The 23,731-nt window shown below is 36.5% G+C and overlaps 1 protein-coding gene across 12 annotated transcripts in view; it reads left to right on the forward strand.

Moving 5' to 3' along the window:
- The window catches only part of capt (adenylyl cyclase-associated protein 1), a 223,655-nt gene that overhangs the window by 167,244 nt on the left and 32,680 nt on the right, over positions 1-23,731 (forward strand). For 9 of the 12 annotated variants that reach the window (XM_068360889.1, XM_068360890.1, XM_068360891.1 and 6 more), the window contains 3 exons: positions 7,793-7,819; positions 11,024-11,223; positions 12,529-12,737. In XM_068360889.1, coding sequence (XP_068216990.1) covers positions 7,793-7,819; positions 11,024-11,223; positions 12,529-12,737 — 436 coding nt within the window. Of the gene's footprint in view, positions 1-3,761; positions 3,945-7,792; positions 7,820-11,023; positions 11,224-12,528; positions 12,738-23,731 lie in introns of those variants that run through there. The other 3 variants (XM_068360886.1, XM_068360887.1, XM_068360895.1) reach the window with 2 other exon arrangements.

The following is a 23,731-nucleotide window of genomic DNA, read 5'->3' on the forward strand; positions in this document are numbered from 1 at the left end:
CAAAAATGACTGCAAAATATTTAAGATAGAAGCGCATATACACGCACACGCATCCCCCCTCTCACCAGGTTATGACTACTCTCTCTCCCTCTACCCGAGGGATGGTGAGAGTAGTGTTGACTGGAAGGGTATGTATATATATATATATATATATATATGTATATATATATATATATATATATATATATATATATATATATATATATATATATATGTATGTATTTATATGTGTGTGTTTATATATTTAAAATGAATAGATAATATCTGGTTGGCGTTCAAAGATCGAAGATAGTTTCTCTCCGGACAAACTGTCCTCAAGATGGATATCAGAATAACAGGAAAAAATGCATTTAAGTTTCTCCATTTATCATTTAGTTTCGACACGTGCACATTCTGCAGATCTTGGACACGTGTTTCGATTGACTTCGTGAACTTTCTTGAGGACTACATTTAGTTATGGAAGTACACTTTTGATAAAAAGGCGCTGTTGGTGGGCATTTTGTTAAAGAAAATATATGGAAACTAGAGGGGGCGCTCACTATAGCGCACACCTCCGCTGATGCAGTTTATTTCTCGACCTTTTGCTCGATCTTAACCTTGACCTTTGTCCTTAACATGTATTAATTGGTGTGGATTTTCATACACTTTAATATGAACCATTTTTGATGTCCCTATGACAACGATGTCCAAACTTATGGCTGATTACGTGAATTGGACATTTTGCTTGACCGTGACCTTGACCTTTGATTTTGACCTTCCAACTTTTAATCATTTCCAGCTTTTTTACATAACAGTTAATCCTTGTAAGTTTATTACTCTACTATTAAAATTGTAGCCAAAAAGCTGTTCACACACACACATACAAACACAAACAGTTGCGAAAACATAACCTCCTTCCAACTTCGTTGGTGGAGGTAACAACGAAAAATTAATTAAGAAATGTTATTAAATGAAAACTTTAGATGTATAATGAAAATAATTCAATTTTTTTTTTCATTAATTTCAGTTTCCATATATTATTTTAAAATGATTTAAAGTAAATAAAAACGTTAAAATAGATCATTCATATATAAACTACAGAACGAGACTTATGTCAACCTATTCATCAAAATAGAATTGACACAAAGTTTGAACTTTTGAGGTTTCATAATTCAAGTTTTGGAAGTTTCAAAATTCAAATTTTTGACGTTTCAAAATTATAATTTTTGAAGTTTCAAAATTAAAATTTTTGAAGTTTCAAAATTAAAATTTTTGAAGTTTCAAAATTGAAATTTTTGAAGTTTCAAAATTAAAATTTATGAAGTTTCAAAATTAAAATTTTTGAAGTTTCCAAATTAAAATTTTTGAAGTTTCAAAATTAAAATTTTTGAAGTTTCAAAATTGAAATTTTTGAAGTTTCAAAATTAAAATTTATGAAGTTTCAAAATTAAAATTTTTGAAGTTTCAAAATTAAAATTTTTGAAGTTTCAAAATTAAAATTTTTGAAGTTTCAAAATTAAAATTTTTGAAGTTTCAAAATTGAAATTTTTGAAGTTTCAAAATTAAAATTTATGAAGTTTCAAAATTAAAATTTATGAAGTTTCAAAATTAAAATTTTTGAAGTTTCCAAATTAAAATTTTTGAAGTTTCAAAATTAAAATTTTTGAAGTTTCCAAATTCAAATTTTTGAAGTTTCAAAATTCAAATTTTTTTATTCAAAATTTATTTTTTTCAAGCTTCAAAATTCAAATTTTTTTCAAGTTTAAACATTTCATTTTTTTTCTTTTTTCGAAATTCACATTTTTTCAAGTTTCCAAATTCAAATTGTTTGAAGTTTCAAATTTCAAATGTCTCCAATTTAGATTTCAAATGTCACAGCCGATGTTTCCAAAAGTTACAGTATTTATGTGAAAATTATCTGTTCGTATGAACTGAAAACTTTAAAAGTTAATGATGTCTTCTTTTAAGTTCAAGTTTCTTCGGAATAGATACTCACCAGAACGTCAGCTGGGCAAGCCTAATCCCACACTATGGTGCCCAACCACAGCAGTGGCCTCCCCAGTAAACAGCTTAAACTCACTGTCCCCGTTTGGGATCGATTTGTTTCCATGCGAATGCTAGGCGAACACGTTTCTACTATCTCGTATTGTTTCCATTACTTGCTTTTCCTATTTTTCTCTTTCACATTATCACCAAAACTATCAAAATTTATCTTTATATTCAGAATGGAATTTCCGAAGGTTGAATTAAACATTTCAAATCATCATTCGTCATTTTGTTTTGACACTAGATAAGTTACAGGTGATTTAAAATTCTTGAGTTTTCAAATATGCGGCCACAAGACTATACAATAAGCTCTCACTAGACATACGAAAGACTGAAGATATTTTTAAGGCTTTCAAGAGGAAACTAAAGACTTTCTTGCTTTTACGAGTGATTTGATAATGTGCATTTAAGAATTATTATGGACTACGCTGTGTGACACTACATATATAAGACTATATTCGACAAACTTTTATTTTTTGTTGTACGCAGGGTATCCATGTTTGATAGAACCACGTAAACAGCCTTTAAAGTAAGCAAAGTAAAGTAAAACGAGTTGAATTGTAACGGAACTACTTCACACCTCAACAGATAATTTGTTTGGCTGACTTGCACTTCTATACAACATAAAAGGAAGAGCTGTTTATCATCTATCTATCTGTCGTTCTATCTAGTTTTATGTGTGTCCCGTGCCTATGTGCACACACTCAGTTCTAACTGTGCACTGCCTCTTCAAGAATGTAAACTTCATTATTATTATTATTATTGCTGGCAAAGCTACAACCCTAGTTCGAAGACCAGGATACTATAAACCCAAGGGCCCCAACAGGAAAAATAGCCCAGTGAGGAAAGGCAACAATGCAATAAATACACTATAATAGAAATAATTACCGATTAAAATAAAATATTTTTATAGTAGTAACAACATTTAATTAGATCTTATATATATATATATATATATATATATATATATATATATATATATATATATATATATATATATATGCTATAAAAACTAAAAGAATAAAAAACAAGAGGAAGAGAAATAAGATAGAATATTGATTTTAATTTCCTTATAGAGCCATTTTAATGCATTGGCACTCTTATGTTGTTATTAACCAACCTTTTAGACTTTTAAACCCCTGTCTTCTTGAATCAAGTTGCTAGTAAGTGTTATTAACACCTTTGACGTGTGCAGGTGATAACGGAATTTTTCTACCTTGGCGGGAGGTTATATCATGAGTCATATTTGCGGGAAGATGTGCGTACAGTTAAGTACAGATGACTGTTAAAAGCCAATTTTCTTAATAAATAAAACGATAATAGTTGATTTATGAAATGGAAATTTAGTCTTTCGTTTACTTAGCAAAGCATATATCATGCAGATGAAACACTACGTCACTCAAGAGGCTTAAGGGCGTGTTAATTCTATTAATAGATCATCAAACGTACAAACCCTTATAACGCTACGAGTGAACGTGAAGGTGGGGTGCTGCAAAGGCTTCATGAGTTGCCATGCAGTACATAACGTTTCAACGTTTTTTATTTAACTTTCCCCTTTCAAAGGATTTATTTTTTAATCATAAATATCTACCATCGATTTTGAATGACCCTTGATATATGTAGTTTTAAATTCAGCTGTATTTGCTTAAACTATGCCGTAATTTGTGCTAGTCACTAGATGCAGTTGCCACATTCCGCCATAATGTTCCACCGATTAAGGCATTGGTTTGACTACCATTGAGTTCTGCTCATCGTGTCGAACTGAACTCTGCAGAAGAAATCACGGATGCGTTTATAGAGTTATTTCGTGTGTTTCTTTGAGCTCTATAGAGTGTTTGCAGTGAGAGTGTAAATTAGAGCATCGTGAGTGTTGATAGTTGGTTAGGAAGATCATCCGTTTATTTGACAGAAAATGACAGGTAGGTCTGAGTCACAGATACTTTCGTGGGTACAGTACAGAGATTTAACTGAGAACATTTTACTGTTAATTTAAACAACTTTTAGACGTTTCATTGTATTTGTTCATTAATTTTAAAGCTTTCCTTTACCTCTAAACTCATTAGAGGGTACACTCCGGCATATTCTGTCCTATTTCTCTTTATTTAATTTTTTTATAGTTTATATATAAAAGATCTAATTGATTATTGTTAGTGTTCTTAAAATACTTTATTTCTATTGTTTATTACTTCGTTTGTAGTTTATTTCCTTGTTTCCATTCCTCTCTGAGCTATTTTTTCCTTGTTGGAGCACTTGGGGTTACAGGATCCTGCTTTTCCAAAGTTGTAGCTTAGCTTTTTTTAATAATAATAATAATATAAAGATAGCAGGGTATAAATGCTTAATGTTACTCTTTAAAGATAAAAAAAATTTGACTGGTAAATTTGAAACTTGAGATAAAAAATGAAAGTGTTTTCTATTACCTTCATGCACATATGTTTGTTTATTTTTTTTTCAAATTATGTTGCTTTTGTATTAATTCCCAATTGAAGCTATAGGCCTATTAAACTTTGAAAGTAAAATGATCAAAATTAGCATTTTTGTCGACTCATCTGCCCAGGTGTTTTATAGGCCTACATTGTCATCCAAGTATAGTTTTTCATTATGGTCGAATCTCAAGCTAATTAATTATTCATTTATGACCTAACATTGCTTTGAAAATTATGTTTATTATGTTTAGGAAGCAATTGAACAACTTAAAGAATAAAAAACCTACGCTTTGAAAAAAGTTTCAAATCTGAAGTTAAGGAGAACACGGTTACTTGGAGTGTGTGGACTTTGGTTCAACGCAAAACGGATGTCTGTTCACTTATCTAAGTCATTTCCTGTCTAAGAAACATTTAAAATGCATACCAAAGTTGGTTTGTATTATAAAAAATACATACTGTTATAAATTTTAATCTACTCTCAATCTTACTCTAATTCGATTTCAAACACAATCAGGGGGGCACGCAGTAGGGCGCAGACCTCCGCCAAGGCAGCTTATTTATCGACCTTTTGCTCGACCTTGACCTTTGACCTTTATGTATTAATTGGCGTGGATCTTCATACGCTCAAATATGAACCAAGTTTGAAGTCTTTGTGCAAGTTTCATTACTCTACGATTAAAATTATGGACAGGAATATGTTCACGAACAAACACAAACAGGAGCGAAAACATAACCTCCTTCCAACTTCGTTGACGGAGGTAATCATAACTACTGTAGTTTCAGAAACAAACTTAATTCTTGTTTTTACTCTTTTTTTATGATGTGTTATTGTACACTGGTGTATAAGCATCCTGGCTAGTTCAGTGGTAACGTGTTCGTTCGCCTAGCATTCACATGACAGCAGATCGATCCCTTCCCGAGAGCGTGAATTTAAGCTGTTTATTGGGGAGGCCACTGATGTGGTTGAGCAGCGCAGTTAGGGGGTGGGCTTGTCCGGCTGACGTTCTGGTGAGCATCTATTCTGATGAAACTAACTGAAACCAGACATCTTTAACCATTATATTTACACAATAAAATGAATGTATAAGAAAATAACAAGGAAAGAAATAAAAACTTAATTTCGTCCTCTAACTTACTTATCCTTTATATGCTTTTTATAAATACAAATTATAAATTACAGTTATCAGATATTTAATTAGCTTTTCTTCTTGTTACATTTGTCCTTTCAATGACATCCTGTTGTTGTTTATGTAATGACAATAATCCTGTTATGAAATTTTTCCGATATTACAGCTGCGCTCATTTCCCTTTCATGGATTGTTTTGAAAGGTTAATTATACAATTTGTTTGTCATTCCAATGACGGTTTTCATGTTTCGAGATCCCTGCTCTAATGAAGTGAACGAATGCAACCTTTAGTGCATAGTATATATAAATGTTGCAATCTAAATGATGTTTATTTCAAAATAATTTTAATTTTAAATCAAGAACTCACTAACACAGCACAACCGGTGTGGTACTACTTTTTCAAAAATCATTCCACTTTTAAACCCGTTTTCATTCAATGAATAAGCAGTGTTATTGTTATTTTATAGATATACCTTTCTGAAAGCTTTGATTACTCAACGTTTGGTTTTGAAGTAGGGTAGACTTCTCTTTTAAAGAGATATATTTAAGAAATATGCATTTTTTCACCTGTATCCTATCGCCATGGATGGGAAAGACCCACGGCCATTTATAGGTTACCAACTTACCGTGAGTAAGCGTTGATAATTGGTTAGTGACTGGTGAGGAGGCTTTGGAAGGAACCTTTTTGGGGGAGAAGATCAAGAAGGAGGCAGAGAATTACATAGGGAGATAAGGAGAGAAAAGCTTTGGTAGAAGAGGATGCTTTCGATAGAAGGCATTGGAGAGGGCGCATCAAGCAATCTGCCCCTTAATGTAGGGATAATTGTTCAACATAAAAACATTTGCCGCAAGTTTGAACGTTTGAATATCTCCAGTCTTTCGTAGTAGTGAGGCTTATTGTATAGTTTTGGGCCGCATATTTTAAAGCTCTAGAACCTCCATTTCAAAACTTTCAAAGATTTTCAGCGGTCTTATGATTACGTGAAAAGGTAACAAAAAAATAGCTTGTGTCAAGAGAGACTGAATAATTAATTAGTTGGGTTTAAAGCTGAACTGAAGAAAGCCAAAGTGGTATTCAAAAGGCTACTGTATGCACGTTGATATTGATTCTAAACTTACTTTTGAATAGTTGTATGGACAATTATTTTACAGTATTTTGTTAGCTTCTCACACTTCCTTGGGAATGTTATGTTTTGATAGGCGTGTGTTTGTATGTCTGTCTGTGTCTTTTTTTTTTTTGTGATTCATATAACTCAAAAACTATTGGACCAAATCTCATAAAATTTGCGGGGATGATGGACAATGATCCTTGGACAATTTGATTTGATTTTGGGAGTGATCGGGTCAAAGGTCAAGGTCATGAAAAGTTAAAAGACGTGTTTTTGCTTTATCGTCGTCAATTTTTATCTGATTTGCATGAAACTAATGCCAAATTATGCACAATTCAATTGCCTATCTTATGATATTCATTATACAGGGGCAGGTATGCGTTTTACCGAGTACCCGTCTAGTTTTTAATTATCTCTGGTACAAATTTATTTGTTTATATTTACTAAAAGTTGACGAATCTAGAATTTTCTGTGTGCGTCCTCCTTAATGAATGTTGTATGTACTGTATGCTGTATGTATGTTGTGTCAGGTACTTAGTGCTGTTGACTGACCATAGGCCTACTTGACATTAAATTACAATTATTACATAACCTGTTATCTATTATTTCATGAATTTCCATTGCTAATATTAATCAGCAGCTTTTCATTTAATTTCTTTCATTTTCTTATTTTCCTTATCTTTTCAAATCAAATTTATTTAATATACTAATGTAAAAGCCCAATGTATAGTCACTTGATGGGCGTCTAATAAGTAGTCAGCCCTGTGCAAGTCTTTGATTATTTTAGCATCAATAATTTCATAGTAATAATCTAAAATTAATTTCAATTTTTGTATCTTTCAGGTTAATTTCTGCCTTTCTATTCAGTTTATGATTTTCTTATCTCTGTTCTTGACTGAATATTTATTTACTTATCTTGTGATTTGCTATACTTTCCCAATCCACTTTATGATCAAGTTCAAAATTACTTTTTCTTCTTCTTTGCTCTGTGCAATTGCATTATGCACGACCATTAGCCTATGCGTGTCGTAAGTGTTATGTATATCGTGTATAAAGTATAGCCAATTACTCTAGACACTAAATAAGCATATGTCGCACTTTTCAGAACGACGTGATGGCTTGATTTGGGGTGGTAGGTGTCTGCAAATGGTAAAAAACAAAAGGATTTGTGTGTGTGGCCCTGTTTATAGTGGCACCCGTTAGAATCAGGCTCTTTCTCTCTCTCTCTTCTTCCGTCTGCCTTTTAATTCCTCTAAAAAATCCTATTTTCAATTCGAATTTGAATGTCATAAATCCTAAAAGAAAGCTGCTGGAAGATCTATAAATCCTCTTATTAATCACACTAACCGTTTTATGTACAGTTGGCTGTATTAATTATGGTATACTTCATGGTAAGTTAAGGAGACATCTGGCAGCTGTATATAGCAGCACATAACGCTGTGTTTAACAGAAGAGAATCTTGGCAGAGCTGCAAGAGAAACTTGGCAACGCTGCCTTTATTTAAAACAAAGTTGCTGAGCTTGTAAACATGAAGTCAAATGCATTTTTATTCATTTTACGAGGTGATGCATAGAAAAATATTATCATATGGTTAAAAGCACTTTGTAAAAATCATTTTATAAGTCTGTTCATCAGCACAGTAAGTGCAAAGTTAATGTTAGTGGAGTCCTATCAGATAAATTTCATGTGAACAGTGGAGTACTCCAAGGGAATGTGTTGTCATCTATGTTGTTTATCCTCCTCATGAATTTTTGTAATGCGTAGAACAGTCAGAGATGGTGGAGAAGGATTGGACTGGATTGGTAACAGGAAATTAGCTGACCTAGAATATGCGGAACACCACAGGATTTGCAATGCTTGCTTATCAGAATGCATGAAATATCACAGGAGGTCGGGCTGAAGATAAATAGAAGACAGACCGAGATGATGAGGATGGAGTATGTAATGAAAGATGAAATATCATTGGAAGGAGAAATGATTAATGAGGTAGAATCATTTAAATATTTAAGAACTATGATCTCTAATACAGGGTCATTAGAATTTGAGTTTAATGAAAGATTGAAAAAAGCAAATTAGACAGTGGCTAGGTTGAATAAAATTTGGAAATCAAATCGCCTGAAATTATACATAAAAATCAGGCTATATATCAGTTTAGTGAGATTGGTGTTATTGTATGGACATGAGTCGTGGTATGACAATGAAACGATATCCAACAGATTTTGTGGATTTGAGAACAAAGCCCACAGAAGAATATTGGTAGTTAAATGGATAAGAAATGAAACTATGAGAGATTACTCGAGTGCCATTTGTGGATGAGATCATGATAAGGGGTAGATGGAGATGATTTGGGCATGCTCTTTGGACTCCCCAAGAGAGATTAGTGCACCAAACATTCAACTGGACTCCACAAGGCACTAGAAGAGTTGGAAGTACCAGACCTACCTGGCTGAGGACTATGAAGCGTGAAGAAGGTGAGGATGAATGGAGAAGTATTGACTTAAAAGCTCAAGATAAAGACAACTGAGGCCCTTTGCATCAATAGGTGTAGGAGGAGATGATGATGATGACATGTTTATAAGCTCAGCGACCTCGTTTTACAAAAAGGCAGTGTTGCCAACAGTTTCTGCTCTGCTAAACATAATATTACCTGTTACAATATACAGTTGTCAGACATCTCATTACCTAACCGTGAAATGTAGCATTATTATTAATGGAGTTAACTATACACAATGGATTCAACTTTGCGTGATTTAAAAAAAAAAAAAATATTGCCCAACCTTTCAGTCACTTTATTCATAACCATCTAAATGTTTCTCTGCACGTTAATAGTGACCTGGTAAATATTGTGTTGATGCTGATTCTATATAGAAAAACAAATGCTTAAGATGCTTCTAATGTTGCATCTTCCATAAGCTGTAAATCATTGTCAACAGTAAAGAAATTGACTAGAGTACATTGACTTGGGAGCTTTGAATAAGCCCCTGGCATCCTGCGCTATGTCAAGGCCAGCGGTATCATGATCTGCAGGACAGTCTCTTGATTTAAAAAAAAAAAAGAATCTTTGCTGTGGTGCAGTGATTTTTTCTTTAAGGGCCTTCTGAAGTAGGTTGTTAGCGTTTGATAAATGATAAGTAGTTTTGATGCTGCATATTTCTTTGCCTTTAAAAAGCTGTAAGTTTAAGTATTTCACTTTTAGGATAATGCTCTGAATTGTATGCTATCCTGATATGCATCGTAGGATTGTTTATTAATATATTTTCAGTGATAATTGATTTTCTTTGCTTTGAATTAAGGTCATAATAATGCTGGGTAATCAAGTTCCATTAAAAGCAGATTGAAGAGAATTCCAATAGTATTCCCCATTTCTAATTGAGCAAGAATTGTGATGGTGGATGGTAACTAGTCACCGTAGTCAATGAATACCGCTCTAGTAGACTGTCGTGCCCCAAAAGCCAATTATGGACTGGCTTGATAGGATTCTGATCCCTATTGGGTGAAGATTGTAGTGCTAGTTTAGATGGAATAAATTGCTAAGGCTTCCACGAGACTCGGTTTGAGCCAGTGTAGGGGTGATATTATAGCGCTCCTATGCCTTGACACTGAAGGCAGCTAGTTTGAGTGGGGTTGGCACCATCTTGCTTTAGCCTTTAGATACAGATAGTGCCAGACTTCATATTAGCAGATTGTGGACCAGTACAATTAGGAATGGCATTCTGATCACATTGATTATACACTTTAAATGAAGAAAATGTAATTTATATATATACATATATTCTTACATGTATTTACAAATATATGCATATATATATATATATATATATATATGTATATATATATATATATATATATATATATATATATATATATATGTATATATATATATATATATATGTATATATATATATATATGTATATATATATATATATGTATATATATATATATATATATATATACTGTACATATACTGTATACACATATATATGCATATCAACAACAATAACAAGGGCCTTTGTCTTGTAGTGGAGTAGAAATGGCTGCATTTGTTGTTGTTGTTGTGTGTGTGTATATATATATATATATATATACTGTATATATATATATATATATATATATATAATATATATATATATAGATAGATATGTGTGTATATTATATTATCTGATGTATTAAATCATCATCTTAAGTATGATTAATCTTTGATATTGTTTACGAGTCACTTTCCATCAGTAATATCCTACATAAGATTTTCAGTGATACATGTCCTGCCTCAATGGCAGGGAACACAATCCGTAAATTATATTTGTTTCAATTTTGAACATTGCAACTCGCTTTCAGAGGAGTGCACGGTCCCCTATGTCGTGGCGTACGACGAGTTGCTCTCAGGGCCCTTCAAGATCTTCATGGACTGCAGCAACCAGATTGGCGGAGATGTTGCCTCCATCGCCAAACTTGTCCAGGAAACCTTCATTAACCAGCGAGCCTTCCTTGTTATGGCTTCCAAGAGCCAGAGGCCCCTAGATAGTGAGCTGCCACAGGTGATGCTTCATCCAAATTGGGTTTTGCTCTCTCTCTCTCTCTCTCTCTCTCTCTCTCTCTCTCTCTCTCTCTCTCTCTCTCTCTCTCTCAATACAGTTGATTTGTGAAGAAGTACTAAGGTAAGAGGTTATTTATCTCTCTCTCTCTATCTCTCTCTCTCTCTCTCTCTCTCTCTCTCTCTCTCTCTCTCTCTCTCTCTCTCAATACAGTTGATTTGTGAAGAAGTACTAAGGTAAGAGGTTATTTATCTCTCTCTCTCTCTCTCTCTCTCTCTCTCTCTCTCTCTCTCTCTCTCTCTCTCTCTCTCTCTCTCTCAATACAGTTGATTTGTGAAGAAGTACTATTGTTGAGAGATTCTCTCTCTCTCTCTCTCTCTCTCTCTCTCTCTCTCTCTCTCTCTCTCTCTCTCTCTCTCTCTCTCTCTCTCTCAATACAGTTGATTTAAAGTACTAAGGTTAAGAGGTTATTTATTTTCCACTAAGAGATATCGAAGTTTTCATTTTACGAATTCCAGTACAGTAATCCAAATATACTTAGTCTTTTAGAATTCAGATTTTTTTAATAAGTCTTATCCTGAACTTGAAATCACAAGAATGCTTATCAGTTGAGCAGGTTGACACAAGTTTATATGTTGCTTATTTTTAAAATTTGTACTTCCTATTTTTTCTGCATTGGCTGCTTTCCTTATTGGGGCCCTCAGTCGTGTAGCATTTTCCATGTCTAGTAAATAATCATTAGAGTTTCCATTTTAATTTAATATTAATGGTTGTTAAAAATGTTATAACAGACATACATTTTATAATACGAAATTACCGGGTAATTTTTTCTAAATTTTAGTGGGAAAAATTGGATTTACCTAAATTGAGTCAAAGTATTTGTCATAGAATTACTGGAGAACTTGAACATTATTTTTATGCTTATGTGTTGGTAATTGTCTTTATTTTTCTTTCTACAATTAAACCAGATTTATCTTTTTGTTGTTCAGCTTACTTAGCCTGATTTAGGATACATTTTGATTTATTCATTCAGTTATTGATTGCCAGTATAGTACTATATACATGTTTTCCACAGCCTTTGTTAGTCCTTTGTTTAGTAAGGACATTGATCTTAGAGAAATATTTTAATTATGCAAAAACTCTACTGATAATCATTGTAAGAAAATAATTTGCCATTTCAATTGATCCTACAAAGAATCAGCTATGCAAAAACTTTACTGATAATCATTGTAAATAAATTATTTGTTATTTCAAACTGATATTTGAAAAATATTAGCTACTTATTTTCTACTGTGTTATGTGGTACAGGTACTGGAGCCCACCGGGAAGAAGATCCAAGAAGTCATTGCCTTCCGCGAGTCAAAACGGCAGTCTCCCCTCTTCAACCACCTGTCGGCTGTTTCCGAGTCCATTCCGGGGTTGTCCTGGGTAGCAGTTGCTCCGGCTCCTGGCCCATACGTGAAAGAAATGGGAGATTCTGCCATTTTCTACACCAATAGAGTTCTGAAAGAATACAGGTGAGAATCTCTTTCTCTTTTAGTCAGTTTAAAGATATAAAGGTCACTCATGAATGGCAGAGGCAAAGTACAGTGACAATGCCCTAGAGACTGACCACATACACATATGATCATCGCCCAAGTCCCCTCTCCATCAAGCATGGACCAGAGGAGGGCCAGACAATGGCTGCTGATGACTCGGCAGGTAAACCTATAGGCTCCCCCAAACTCCCTATCTCTAGCTCACAAGGATGGTGAGGTTACAGGAACTGTAAGAGGAAACTGCCGAGCTTGAGTGGCTCTTGAGTCCTTGTCCAACAAATCTCCAGGCAGAGACATTTCCAATAGGCTACCAAAAGCCAATTGTATTGTTAGGGACATTTTGGCTTTGTGGTGACTTGCTTTTGCATAAAAGGGGGATGCTCCCTAAAGAGAAAAAGAGCGACTAGATAGACAGATGTGTCAGTGTGTTAATTTAATGTCATCCATTCTTTTTCCTTTCAGGTTGTAATCTTGTAGATTAGGAAACTTTTAGAGTGTGAAGTACCGTATGGAAATCTCAGTTTCTCAACTATTATAGCATTCATACCTGGAGCAGAGAAATTGTTCTTTGAATGGGATCAATAGAAAGGCTTTTGATTTGAAGGGGATACACTCCTAGTGAGCTGAGTATGAGCTCCTGTCTAGTACAGTGGTAATGTGTATACCTAGAATTTGCATGGCATCAGATCGATCCCCGTCCGGGACAGTGAGTTTAAGCTGTTTACTGGGGAGGCCACTGCTGTGGTTGGGCACCACAGTGGGTGTATTAGGCTTGCCTGGTGGACATTCTAGTGAGCATCTATTTTGATGAAACTGGAACTGAAACTAGACACCTTTAACCTCTAGTGAGTTGTGAGAATAGAAAATATAGTGAAGTCGGTTAGAAAATTAAGAATCTTGTAAGCAAACTAGAGGAGCATGTAGAGCAATAATAGAGAAAAAAGTAGAGATGACGGTAATGCATCAAGCAATGGTGAAGCTTCAGAAGAGTATTTTGGTGCATAAAGCACACATGTCTTCAAACAATCCAAGAACCAAAAGGATAAACTTGAAGAACCCAGTCTTGTGATGTTGGAGATCAAAGATAACATGATAGATATGGGAAAGAGATAGTTTGTCTTAAACTGGAAGATGCTACGTAGAAGGAATACATAGAATATAGTTTCTGGTAACATTGGGGAGAAAAGCACTAAGATATTTAAAGGGGAAAGGATGACCTATTTCATTGAGTATTTTATATGAAGTGTTATTACAGGAGGATCAGCCTGACCTCAGTTTATGGCAAAATAATAATCTATCATAGTAGATAAAGGGGGAAGGTAGGCTGTGGCACCCTAGCAGTACCAACCAAACTCGGCTGAATCCCTCGCTAGGCTGGAAGGAGCCAAAAAAACTCCCCTTTTGTGTGTCTTCATGTTGGCTACCCCCTAAAATTGGGGGAAGTATCTTAGTAGATATATATATATCATAATAGATGCCACAAGACATTTAGAATCAAACTAATTTCCGATAGATTTTGTAATGAAAGATTATAGTGTACGTAAATAACCTTTTGGACTTTTTTCCATGATATAGTAGAGCAATAGATATGCCATATAATTCCAGAAAACATTTTACAAGATGACATTTAAAAGAAGCATAGCAACAGTATGGAGTTTAAACCATTTAGACTAAGTAGTAGAAAGTATAGAAGGCCGGTTAATGAAAGACAAGATAAGATTTTACATCAATGGGACATTATTGCATAGGCCAAACTCCACAAGTGGTTGGGCTAAGGAGTCATTAGTCCTTTGCTCTTCATTACCTGCATAAAATGATGACGTAGACTTTTTACTAATTGGGAAAGTGAGAAAGTTTGTCTATTGCACTAATATGGATGCCAGTGCACATAGAAATACAGCAATTAAACTGTTGTTAGAAGACCTCAACAACAGGGGGAGCATAAGTAAAGTAACAGAGAGAGTCATGCTTATAGTTTATGTAATCTAGTATGCCAAATGTAACCTTTAAGAAGCAGTGATATAGAGAGTAGTTCTCAAGAGAAAAGTCTAGGTCTCATCACCAGTGAAATGCAATTTTTAAGAAAATTCTAAGATATGTTAAACATCTATTTACTACCTAAGAAAGGTAGCCAATAGTTAAGAGAGGAAGAACATAGAAATATTAAAAGCTGTATGGATAAGTGTAAGTACAATCACCATCCCCAGTGTTTAAAGTAATTACCAGGATTTTATGAGACGTCTACTTCTCTTCCTGAGTAAGCATTCTACTTACTGCATAGAAGCCATTTTAATACATAGTCATAACCCAATGTTAACCATGCGAAAAAAATATCGTTTTAACTTCGAACTTCCAGTAATTACCAGTATCTTATGAGGAAACTACTTCTCTCCCTTAGTAAGCATTCTACCTATAGAAGCCATTTCAATTCACAGTCATAACCCAATGTTAACCATACAATTAAAAAATATCCTCTTAACAACTGTGAACTGCTTCTCAATTCAGCTGTGGTTGTATTATTAAGGAAAATAACTATGGTACTTGGAACAATAGACTAATATCCTAAAAATAAAGATCCTGCAAAGCTGCTGAATTGAACTGGAACAACAAGCTATTAATTTTAAAACAAAAGAACTGAGGCATTAGAAATCAATATCGTCATCTCTTGATTTTAGGAAGCCTTACAAACAGTGTCCATTTTTTTGTATCACAGATGAAATCTATTTAAAGCTGTGACAGACAAAGTTTGGTTTGAAAGTAGGTGACATTAAATTGGAATGAAATGGCAGGGATACATAGGCATAATTGGTTAATCAAAGCCTTGAGGTGTACTTCACAGAATAACCCAACTCTAATCCTTTTCGAATCTGTGAAAGCTAACAGTAACTTCATTTTATATTTGTGTAGCAAGTAACTTTAAAAATAGCAGTATCATCCCTATGCTAATCTATTTCTTAATAGACTAGCATTCGTGTCACAAGTAACTACTGATAAACAATGAAGATCCAAGAACACCTAGAACACCATCAAGCTAAATTGGTCTCGGCACATTTAGAATGACTTTTAACAACAGCTCAGAAACTAGTCTCATTCATACAAGAGCTTTAAATGAGTTATAGTTCTTTAGGCTACGTGTCCTTTGCTTGCCTAAATCAAAGGCAATGCCAAAATAATTTTGAACAAGCCTAAATATAAATTCCTTTTCTCATCCCATAATTTTTTGTAAAACTTGACCTTTTTCAGTTTAGATTTTTGCTTTGTAATTCATTTACTTTGTATCTTTTTTATGGTGTGGATTAAATGTTTGAAAGTTTGTCCAATTAAGAACCTTATTTGCTTCTATATGGTCTATGATCTTTCCCATCGTCACAAGGTGGGATGGATGTCTGGTTTACAAATCCTTTTTAATAATGTGTAAAGGAACAGTTTTTTTCCCTGTAGATAGATGCATAACATAACATCCACATTTACCCTTTGAAGAAAGCAATCCCAAGGTTCCTGCTTCTCATAACTTTTTTTCCTCTTGTTTTGATCCATGAAAATCTTTTGTTTATTTTTATGTTAATTCTAATAAGAAAATTGGGTTAAATATGGATGTTCATTACCTCTTTCACTTTTTCTTCTTTTTTGCCAAGTATAATTGCTAATTTTCAATATTAAACTTAGCCGGTGATCATATAGCTGTCAGCTCTGCTGCCCGACAGAAAAACCTAAGGACAAAATATGCCAGCGATCGCTATACAGGTGGGGGTGTACATCAACTGCGCCATCTGTCGAGCAGGTACTCAAGTACTCCATGTCAACACAGAACCAATTTTCTCTCTGTCGTGCCACTGGCAAGACCTACTAAATACGCTGTTACTAACTGGATTTGTTTTCACAACTATTTGGTGAAGTACACTATTCTAGTTTTGAGCTTTCGCTATGCAGGGGTTTTATCTTCATCTCAAAACTTGAACTCGTTTTGGATAGATTTAATTATGGTGACAAAGAGAGTATGGACTCTCTTTCACTTTTAAATGGCCGACCCTTCCCTTAGACGGAAGTGTGTTTAGGTTTTTAGTAATTTTGCTTTACACGTTATAGATCTATATATTTTATATCTCTCCGCCTTTATTAGGCCTCTTCGATTAACTTTCCATTTATTATAAACATATTAAAAATAAATTTTTATGTTTTGTTTATATGCGACCTTTCCTGATAGTAGGCGGTCCTAACTTGGAACCGAAGTTAATCAACGTTGAGCCCGTTATATCGTATTTAGCCTTTAAAGAATTTATAACTTTTTAAATTTAATGTTTTATGAAAGAATTTCTTTGACAGTCTCGTACTGTTTTCAAAGATGAACTAACGTTTAGTTTTTTAGACTACGCAGTTGTTGACGTTCAGGACGTTCAACTTGCGCTCTATCGTTACGATAGAGAGAGAGTGTATCACGGTTTCACTTTGCAGTAAGAGTAAATCGATTCTGACGTTTCGTTCATTCTTTCTTAGCTTAAATAGTTTAAATTCTAAATTAAAGGAACTTTTTATTTGGAAAACCTTTCAGTTTTTTTCCTTTAGCCAAATAACATGTTTTGACGATATATAATTGGGCTCTTCTCTCAGGTGCGAAATCAAGAGAGAAAGAGAGAGAGAGATAGAGACGGAGGGAGAGAGAGGAGAAAAAACGTTCCGTTCAAGCGGGTAACGTTGTTTTCGTGTTACTCTCCTCCCTAGTCGCTGTACGGGGAAGAAGGTAAAACGTTTCTAGGGTTTTATTCTTGTCCCCAGGCTATGTGCGGTGAGAGATTGTAAACATAGTTTATTTGAACTAGTGTTTAGTCTCTTTCCCAGCCACTGAATTCTTTATCTTTATATGTTTTCTGTTTTTGCTAGTATTAATGAGCTGCATTATACGACTGTTTTCGCAATTACTACCTTTTAATGAAGGGTAGAATTGCGTGTTTCAGGTAGAAATCAGTAAAAGTTTCGATTTCAGTGAAATAAGTGCAAAACAGAAAATCGAAGTGATAAAGTGATATGCGCAAAGTGTTACAGTGTTGCGTCCGAGGGTTCGTCTGTTCGTGCCTGTCGTTCACCTAGTCCGGGACCTCTTGCAAGCTCCCAAGCCCAGGGGAGAAGTAATGTCGAACGACTTATGGGTTCGTCAGGCCTTGATCAACGAACAGACGTTTTTCCCTCCGTGGTTTCGGGCGTATCTACCCAAGATCGCCCCACCCACACAAAGACGAGAGAGCCCATTTACTTCTCGTCTGCGGAAGAGGTTTCTCGTAAGAAACCATGGACCAAGGTCTCGCAGCTTATTAAGCGCAAGTCCAACGGCCCAGTTGTAGCCACTGGGTCAGTTCGGATTCGCTGCAGTCTTCCGACGACTGCTCACCTCCTAAGAGAGGCAAAGCGGTACCGCAACAGGCAGTAACACCGTCTGTTGCCGCACCTGCTGCTGTAGATCCTAAGTGGTCTTTGCTACAGTCTATGCAGAAACAGTTAGCATCTTTTATGCAGGAGTATCGTGCGGAGAAGGTTGACGCTGCACCCGTTAGCCTACAACCAACCACGGTTGTGCGTACAGTAGACGCTGACGCTACCTGCTCCCGCACTCCGGCTGTGAGAGTTCCACCATCCATGCGCAGTGTACCCTGCCAGCCGCACGTTGACGTTCACAGACGCACGGAACCCTCCGTTGACGTTCGCGAGTTTCAACAACAACCTAAGTTGTTTTGTTTTGACGCGGTGCGTCAACCTCCGCATTCTAGAGTTGTTTTGACTGCTCAGTATAGACAGTCAAAGCAGTCTCGAGTCAACACTGTATGTCCTCACGCACCTGTTGTGGTTGACAGTTCAGTTTTTGACAGTTCACAGACTGTCAAGCAGTTACATAACGTTGCCTTCTGGTCTGCTGCTAATGCACCAGTGAGACCCTCACTGAGATACCTAGCTTTTCTCGGACAAGGTTCCTGTAGATGAGAAAGTGCTGTTCTCCCTCCTACTGATATTCCTTTGAGGACTCTGTCATTTGGAGAGGAGCCTTAAGCTGCTTAGCCTCCTATGGACTTTAATTAAATCATGATGATTTTTTAAGGATCTTCGTCCGGATCTTGTAACTGCTGCTCCTCGTTCGCCTAACGTCAGAACTTACACTAGGCCTAGCTACTTCGAAGCCGTTGTTGTTAAGCTAGTGCTCTCTCGCTCTCCTTGAGAGCGTTACGTTGGCTAGGCGACTGGTTTCTGCACCAGGAGGAGTTTTAGGGATACAGCCTTTGATTTCCCTTCTTTTAAACTGGCTTATAGAGCGAGAGTCTGATAGGACACGAGAGAAGTTCTCGGCTTGGGAGTTCATGCCTCTGCCCAGATAGACTTCTCAATTCTGGTAGACTCGCCCTGGCGCCTAGCCAGGAGACGCTCCAAGTTGTTTACAGGTCAACTTCTCAACTTTTGTCGAGCCTTTGAAGTTTTGCTGTACTATTATGTCACACATAACAAGGCTTCCAGGGATGGTAAATGGTTCCGCCTCAGTCGCTAACCCCGTCTGTTGCCACACCTGCTCCCGTAGACCCTAAATGGGCTTTGCTGCAAGACATGCAGTCCAAGCTTGTGTCCTTGATAGAGGACTTAAATACGGAGAAGAACCTTCTGGCCAACAACCTTCCAACCGGTTGGTTGTGCGCCCTGTTGACGCTGAGGTATCCTACTCGCGTCTGCCAGTTGAGGTGGTTCCTCCACCGATGCGACCCAGTGTGGGTTGCCAGTCGCACATTGACGTTAAGCGACGCTCGGAGGTGGTTGTTGACGTTCAGTGTATCACTAGGAAGACGTTCAACAACCAGCAGAGGTGACTTGTTGTGACGCAGTGCGTCAACCTCAGCAACCCGGTAGGGTGTTGACTGCACAACCCAGACAGTCTAGACAGTTTCGGGTTGACGCTGTACTTCCTCGCGCACCCATGGTTGTTGACAGTTCACAGACTGTGCAGCAGTGCCATGATATTGCGTCCGGCTCCGTCACGCATCCACCAGTGCGACCGGATTCAGCGAGCCAAACGTTGCCCACTCCGTTGCCGTTTCCTCATCAGTTTCGGATGAGGAACCCTCTGATGAGGACGTTGCTGGACAAGACGATCAACCCCCAGCCCTGCTATCCATCCAGAAGATGCTGAAGAAGGAACGCTGCCCAGTCAGGCTGTGGATGAGTCTGGTAGGGACACTGTCATCCGTGGATCAATTTGTGTCACTAGGAAGACTACACCTCCGTCCTCTTCTATACCATCTAGCTTTTCACTGGAAAAAGGACAAGACGCTAGAAGAGGTCTCGATCCCGGTTTCCGGAAAGATAAAGTCTGGTCTGACTTGGTGAAAGGACTATATCAACCTTAGAGAGGGTCTTCCCCTGACTGTTCAGACTCCCAACCACGTTCTCTTCTCGGACGCATCGGACGTAGGCTGGGGTGCGACATTAGACGGTAGGGAATGCTCGGGATTATGGAACTCGAGTCAAAGGACAATGCATTTCTACTGCAAGAAGCTACTGGCAGTACGTCTGACCTGGAAAAGCTTCAGGTCTCTCCTTCAAGGCAAAGTGGTGGAGGTGAACTCGGACAACACCACGGCTTTGGCGTACATCTCCAAGCAAGGAGGGACCTACTCTCTGACATGGTACGAGATCGCAAGGGACCTCCTCACCTGGTCAAAAGGTCTAGACATTTCACTAGTAACGAGGTTCATCCAAGGCAACTTGAATGTCATGGCAGATTGTCTCAGTCGGAAGGGACAAATAATTCCAACAGAATGGACCCTCCACAAGGATGTATGCAAGAGACTTTGGGCCACCTGGGGCCAGCCAACCATAGATCTCTTCGCAACCTCGATGACCAAGAGGCTCCCAATATTTTGCTCACCAATCCCGGACCCAGCAGCAGTTCATATAGATGCCTTTCTACTAGATTGGTCACATCTAGATCTATATGCATTCCCTCCGTTCAAGATTGTCAACAAGGTACTGCAGAAGTTCGCCTCTCACGAAGGGACAAGGTTGACGCTAGTTGCTTCCCTCTGGCCCGCGAGAGAATGGCTCACCGAGGTACTTCGATGGCTAGTAGACGTTCCCAGAACACTTCCCCTAAGGGTGGACCTTCTACGTCAGCCACGCGTAAAGAAGGTACACCAAGGCCTCCACGCTCTTCGTCTGACTGCCTTCAGACTATCGAAAGACTCTCGAGAGCTAGAGGCTTTTCGAAGGAGGCAACCAGAGCGATTGCTAGAGCAAGGAGAACATCCACCCTTAGAGTCTACCCATCGAAGTGGGAAATCTTCCGAAACTGGTGCAAGTCAGTATCCGTATCCTCGACCAGTACCTCTGTAACTCAAATAGCTGACTTTCTCTTATATCTGAGGAAAGAACGATCTCTTTCAGCTCCCACTATCAAGGGTTACAGAAGCATGTTGGCATCAGTCTTCCATCACAGAGGCTTAGATCTTTCCAACAATAAAGATCTACAGGACCTCCTTAAGTCTTTTGAGACCACGAAGGAGCGTCGTTTGGTTACACCTGGTTGGAATTTAGACGTGGTACTAAGATTCCTTATGTCAGACAGGTTCGAACCGCTACAATCAGCCTCCCTGAAAGATCTCACCTTTAAGACTCTTTTCCTGATATGCTTAGCCACAGCTAAAAGAGTCAGTGAGATTCATACCTTCAGCAAGAACATCGGATTCTCATCCGAAACGGCTACATGTTCTACAACTTGGTTTTCTAGCCAAACACGAGCTGCCTTCTCGGCCTTGACCAATATCGTTCGAGATTCCAAACTTATCGTATGGTTGGAAATGAACTAGAAAGAGTCTTATGTCCTGTAAGAGCTCTTAAGTTCTATTTAAAAACCTTTACGAGGCCCGTCTGAAGCTTTATGGTGTTCAGTTAAGAATCCATCTTTGCCTATGTCAAAGAATGCTTTATCCTTTTTTATCAGACTGTTAATACGAGAAGCTCATTCCCATCTGAATGAGGAAGACCAAGCTTTGCTGAAGGTAAGGACACACGAAGTTAGAGCTGTCGCAACTTCCGTGGCCTTTAACCCTGGATAGGTACGGTCCTCGGACACCCCTTTAAGGGTATACTCGGACGCGAACGACCCCGACGCCAAAAAAAATTCTTGAAAAATCAGTTTTTGCAGTAACCTCCTTTTTTCTTTTGCCAAAAAAAACTTCAATGAATGCTTAAAACAACTGTAAAGATAAATACTACTCATCTGCAGAAAAACTATTTATTATAAATATTTTAAAAAATTAAGTAGAAAAAAAAAAAGACCTGACATAAAAATTCATAAAAAAAAAGTTTATACATATATACACAAATCCTTTTAGGAATTGATTCTTGAATGTTTAGGACACATCTTGATGTATTTTGGATGAAGTCAGACCCATGGAGGTGAAGATCTGAAATGAGAAAAAAAGGGTAACTTTTTTTGGCCAAAAAAAATTGTCCAAATTTCATGAATTTTTTTGGGTACCCAAATGAAATAGGAAGTGGCTAATTTTTTTAGGGAATAAACATATGTTATCCTAAAATAGAAATATGTAAAAAAATCTTCATTATTTTGTAAATTACATTTATATCAGGGGCCATATATAAAGGTAATTTTTTGAGTACTTGGAAATTTCGTAAAAAAATACATATATTTAATATATAATATGATATTTATGCAGGTAAAAATATACCAAAATATCACAAATTCTATAGGGAACAAGAATATATATAGATAGGGCAACTTACGCTTCGGATATGTCCACAAAATGGCCGCCAACCACACTGACTCAGACTCCCTAATCTGCCACTTGAAATGTAGGAAGGGTATGTCAATTTCGGTGTTATTTACTAATCTAATTATTATTGGATATGCATAAAAATTGTATGGTGGGTTGCTGGATAATTGTCGATTATTTTACGACTATAAAATTAAAATTCTGACCCAAAAAATTTTTTTTGAAGGGAAATAAAATCGAAAAAAAAAAAATGTAAAACAATATTTTAGCTAAAAAAATTTGATGATATTCAATCAAAAAAAAAGTAAACAAAATTTTCCGACAAATAAACATCTAGAGGAATCATTACTCTGTGATAGTTCCTTAGTACGTAGTAATTTTGAAAGAATTGGGAAAAAACGAAAAAATGGCAATCACCGGAAAATCGAACACATACCTATATATACGCCATATCTGGCTAAAAAAAAGATAGGCATGGGTAGCCAGATCATCTAGAAACACTTTCCAACACTATAAAAATATAAGTTTTGCGACACTACTTGCCAATTCCTTACGGTAACATGACTAAGCAAAAAAATGCAAAACAAATAAAAAGGGGCACTCGTGGAAAAATGGCCATTCTAATATACGGCATTTCAGAAAAAAAAAATTTCAGCCACGTGCTAGGCAAACCATCAAGGCATATTTTCCGACAAATAAACATATAAATGAAATATTACTCTGTGATAGTTCCTTAGTACGTAGTAATTTTGAAAGAAATGGGAAAAAACGAAAAAATGGCAATCACAGGAAAATCGAACACATACTTATATATACGCCATATCTGGCTAAAAAAAAAATAGGCATGGGTAGCCAGATCATCTAGAAACACTTTCCAACACTATAAGAATATAAGTTTTGCGACACTACTTGCCAATTCCTTACGGTAACATGACTAAGCAAAAAAATGCAAAACAAATAAAAAGGGGCACTCGCGGAAAAATGCCCAACATTCTAATATACGGCATCTCAGATAAAAAAAAAAAGACATGCACGTGTTAGCCCAACCATCAAGGCACACTTTCTAACACATAAACATGAAAAAAAAATCAATAATATACGGCAATTCCTTACTACGTAGTAAATTTTTACAAATATTGAAAAAAAAACAGAAATTGGCAACCGCAGTTAAATACCCAATATACCAATAACTACGTCGTATCTGACAAAAAC

This window comes from Palaemon carinicauda, chromosome 37 (assembly GCF_036898095.1).
Source record: "Palaemon carinicauda isolate YSFRI2023 chromosome 37, ASM3689809v2, whole genome shotgun sequence".
Lineage (NCBI taxonomy): Eukaryota > Metazoa > Arthropoda > Malacostraca > Decapoda > Palaemonidae > Palaemon > Palaemon carinicauda.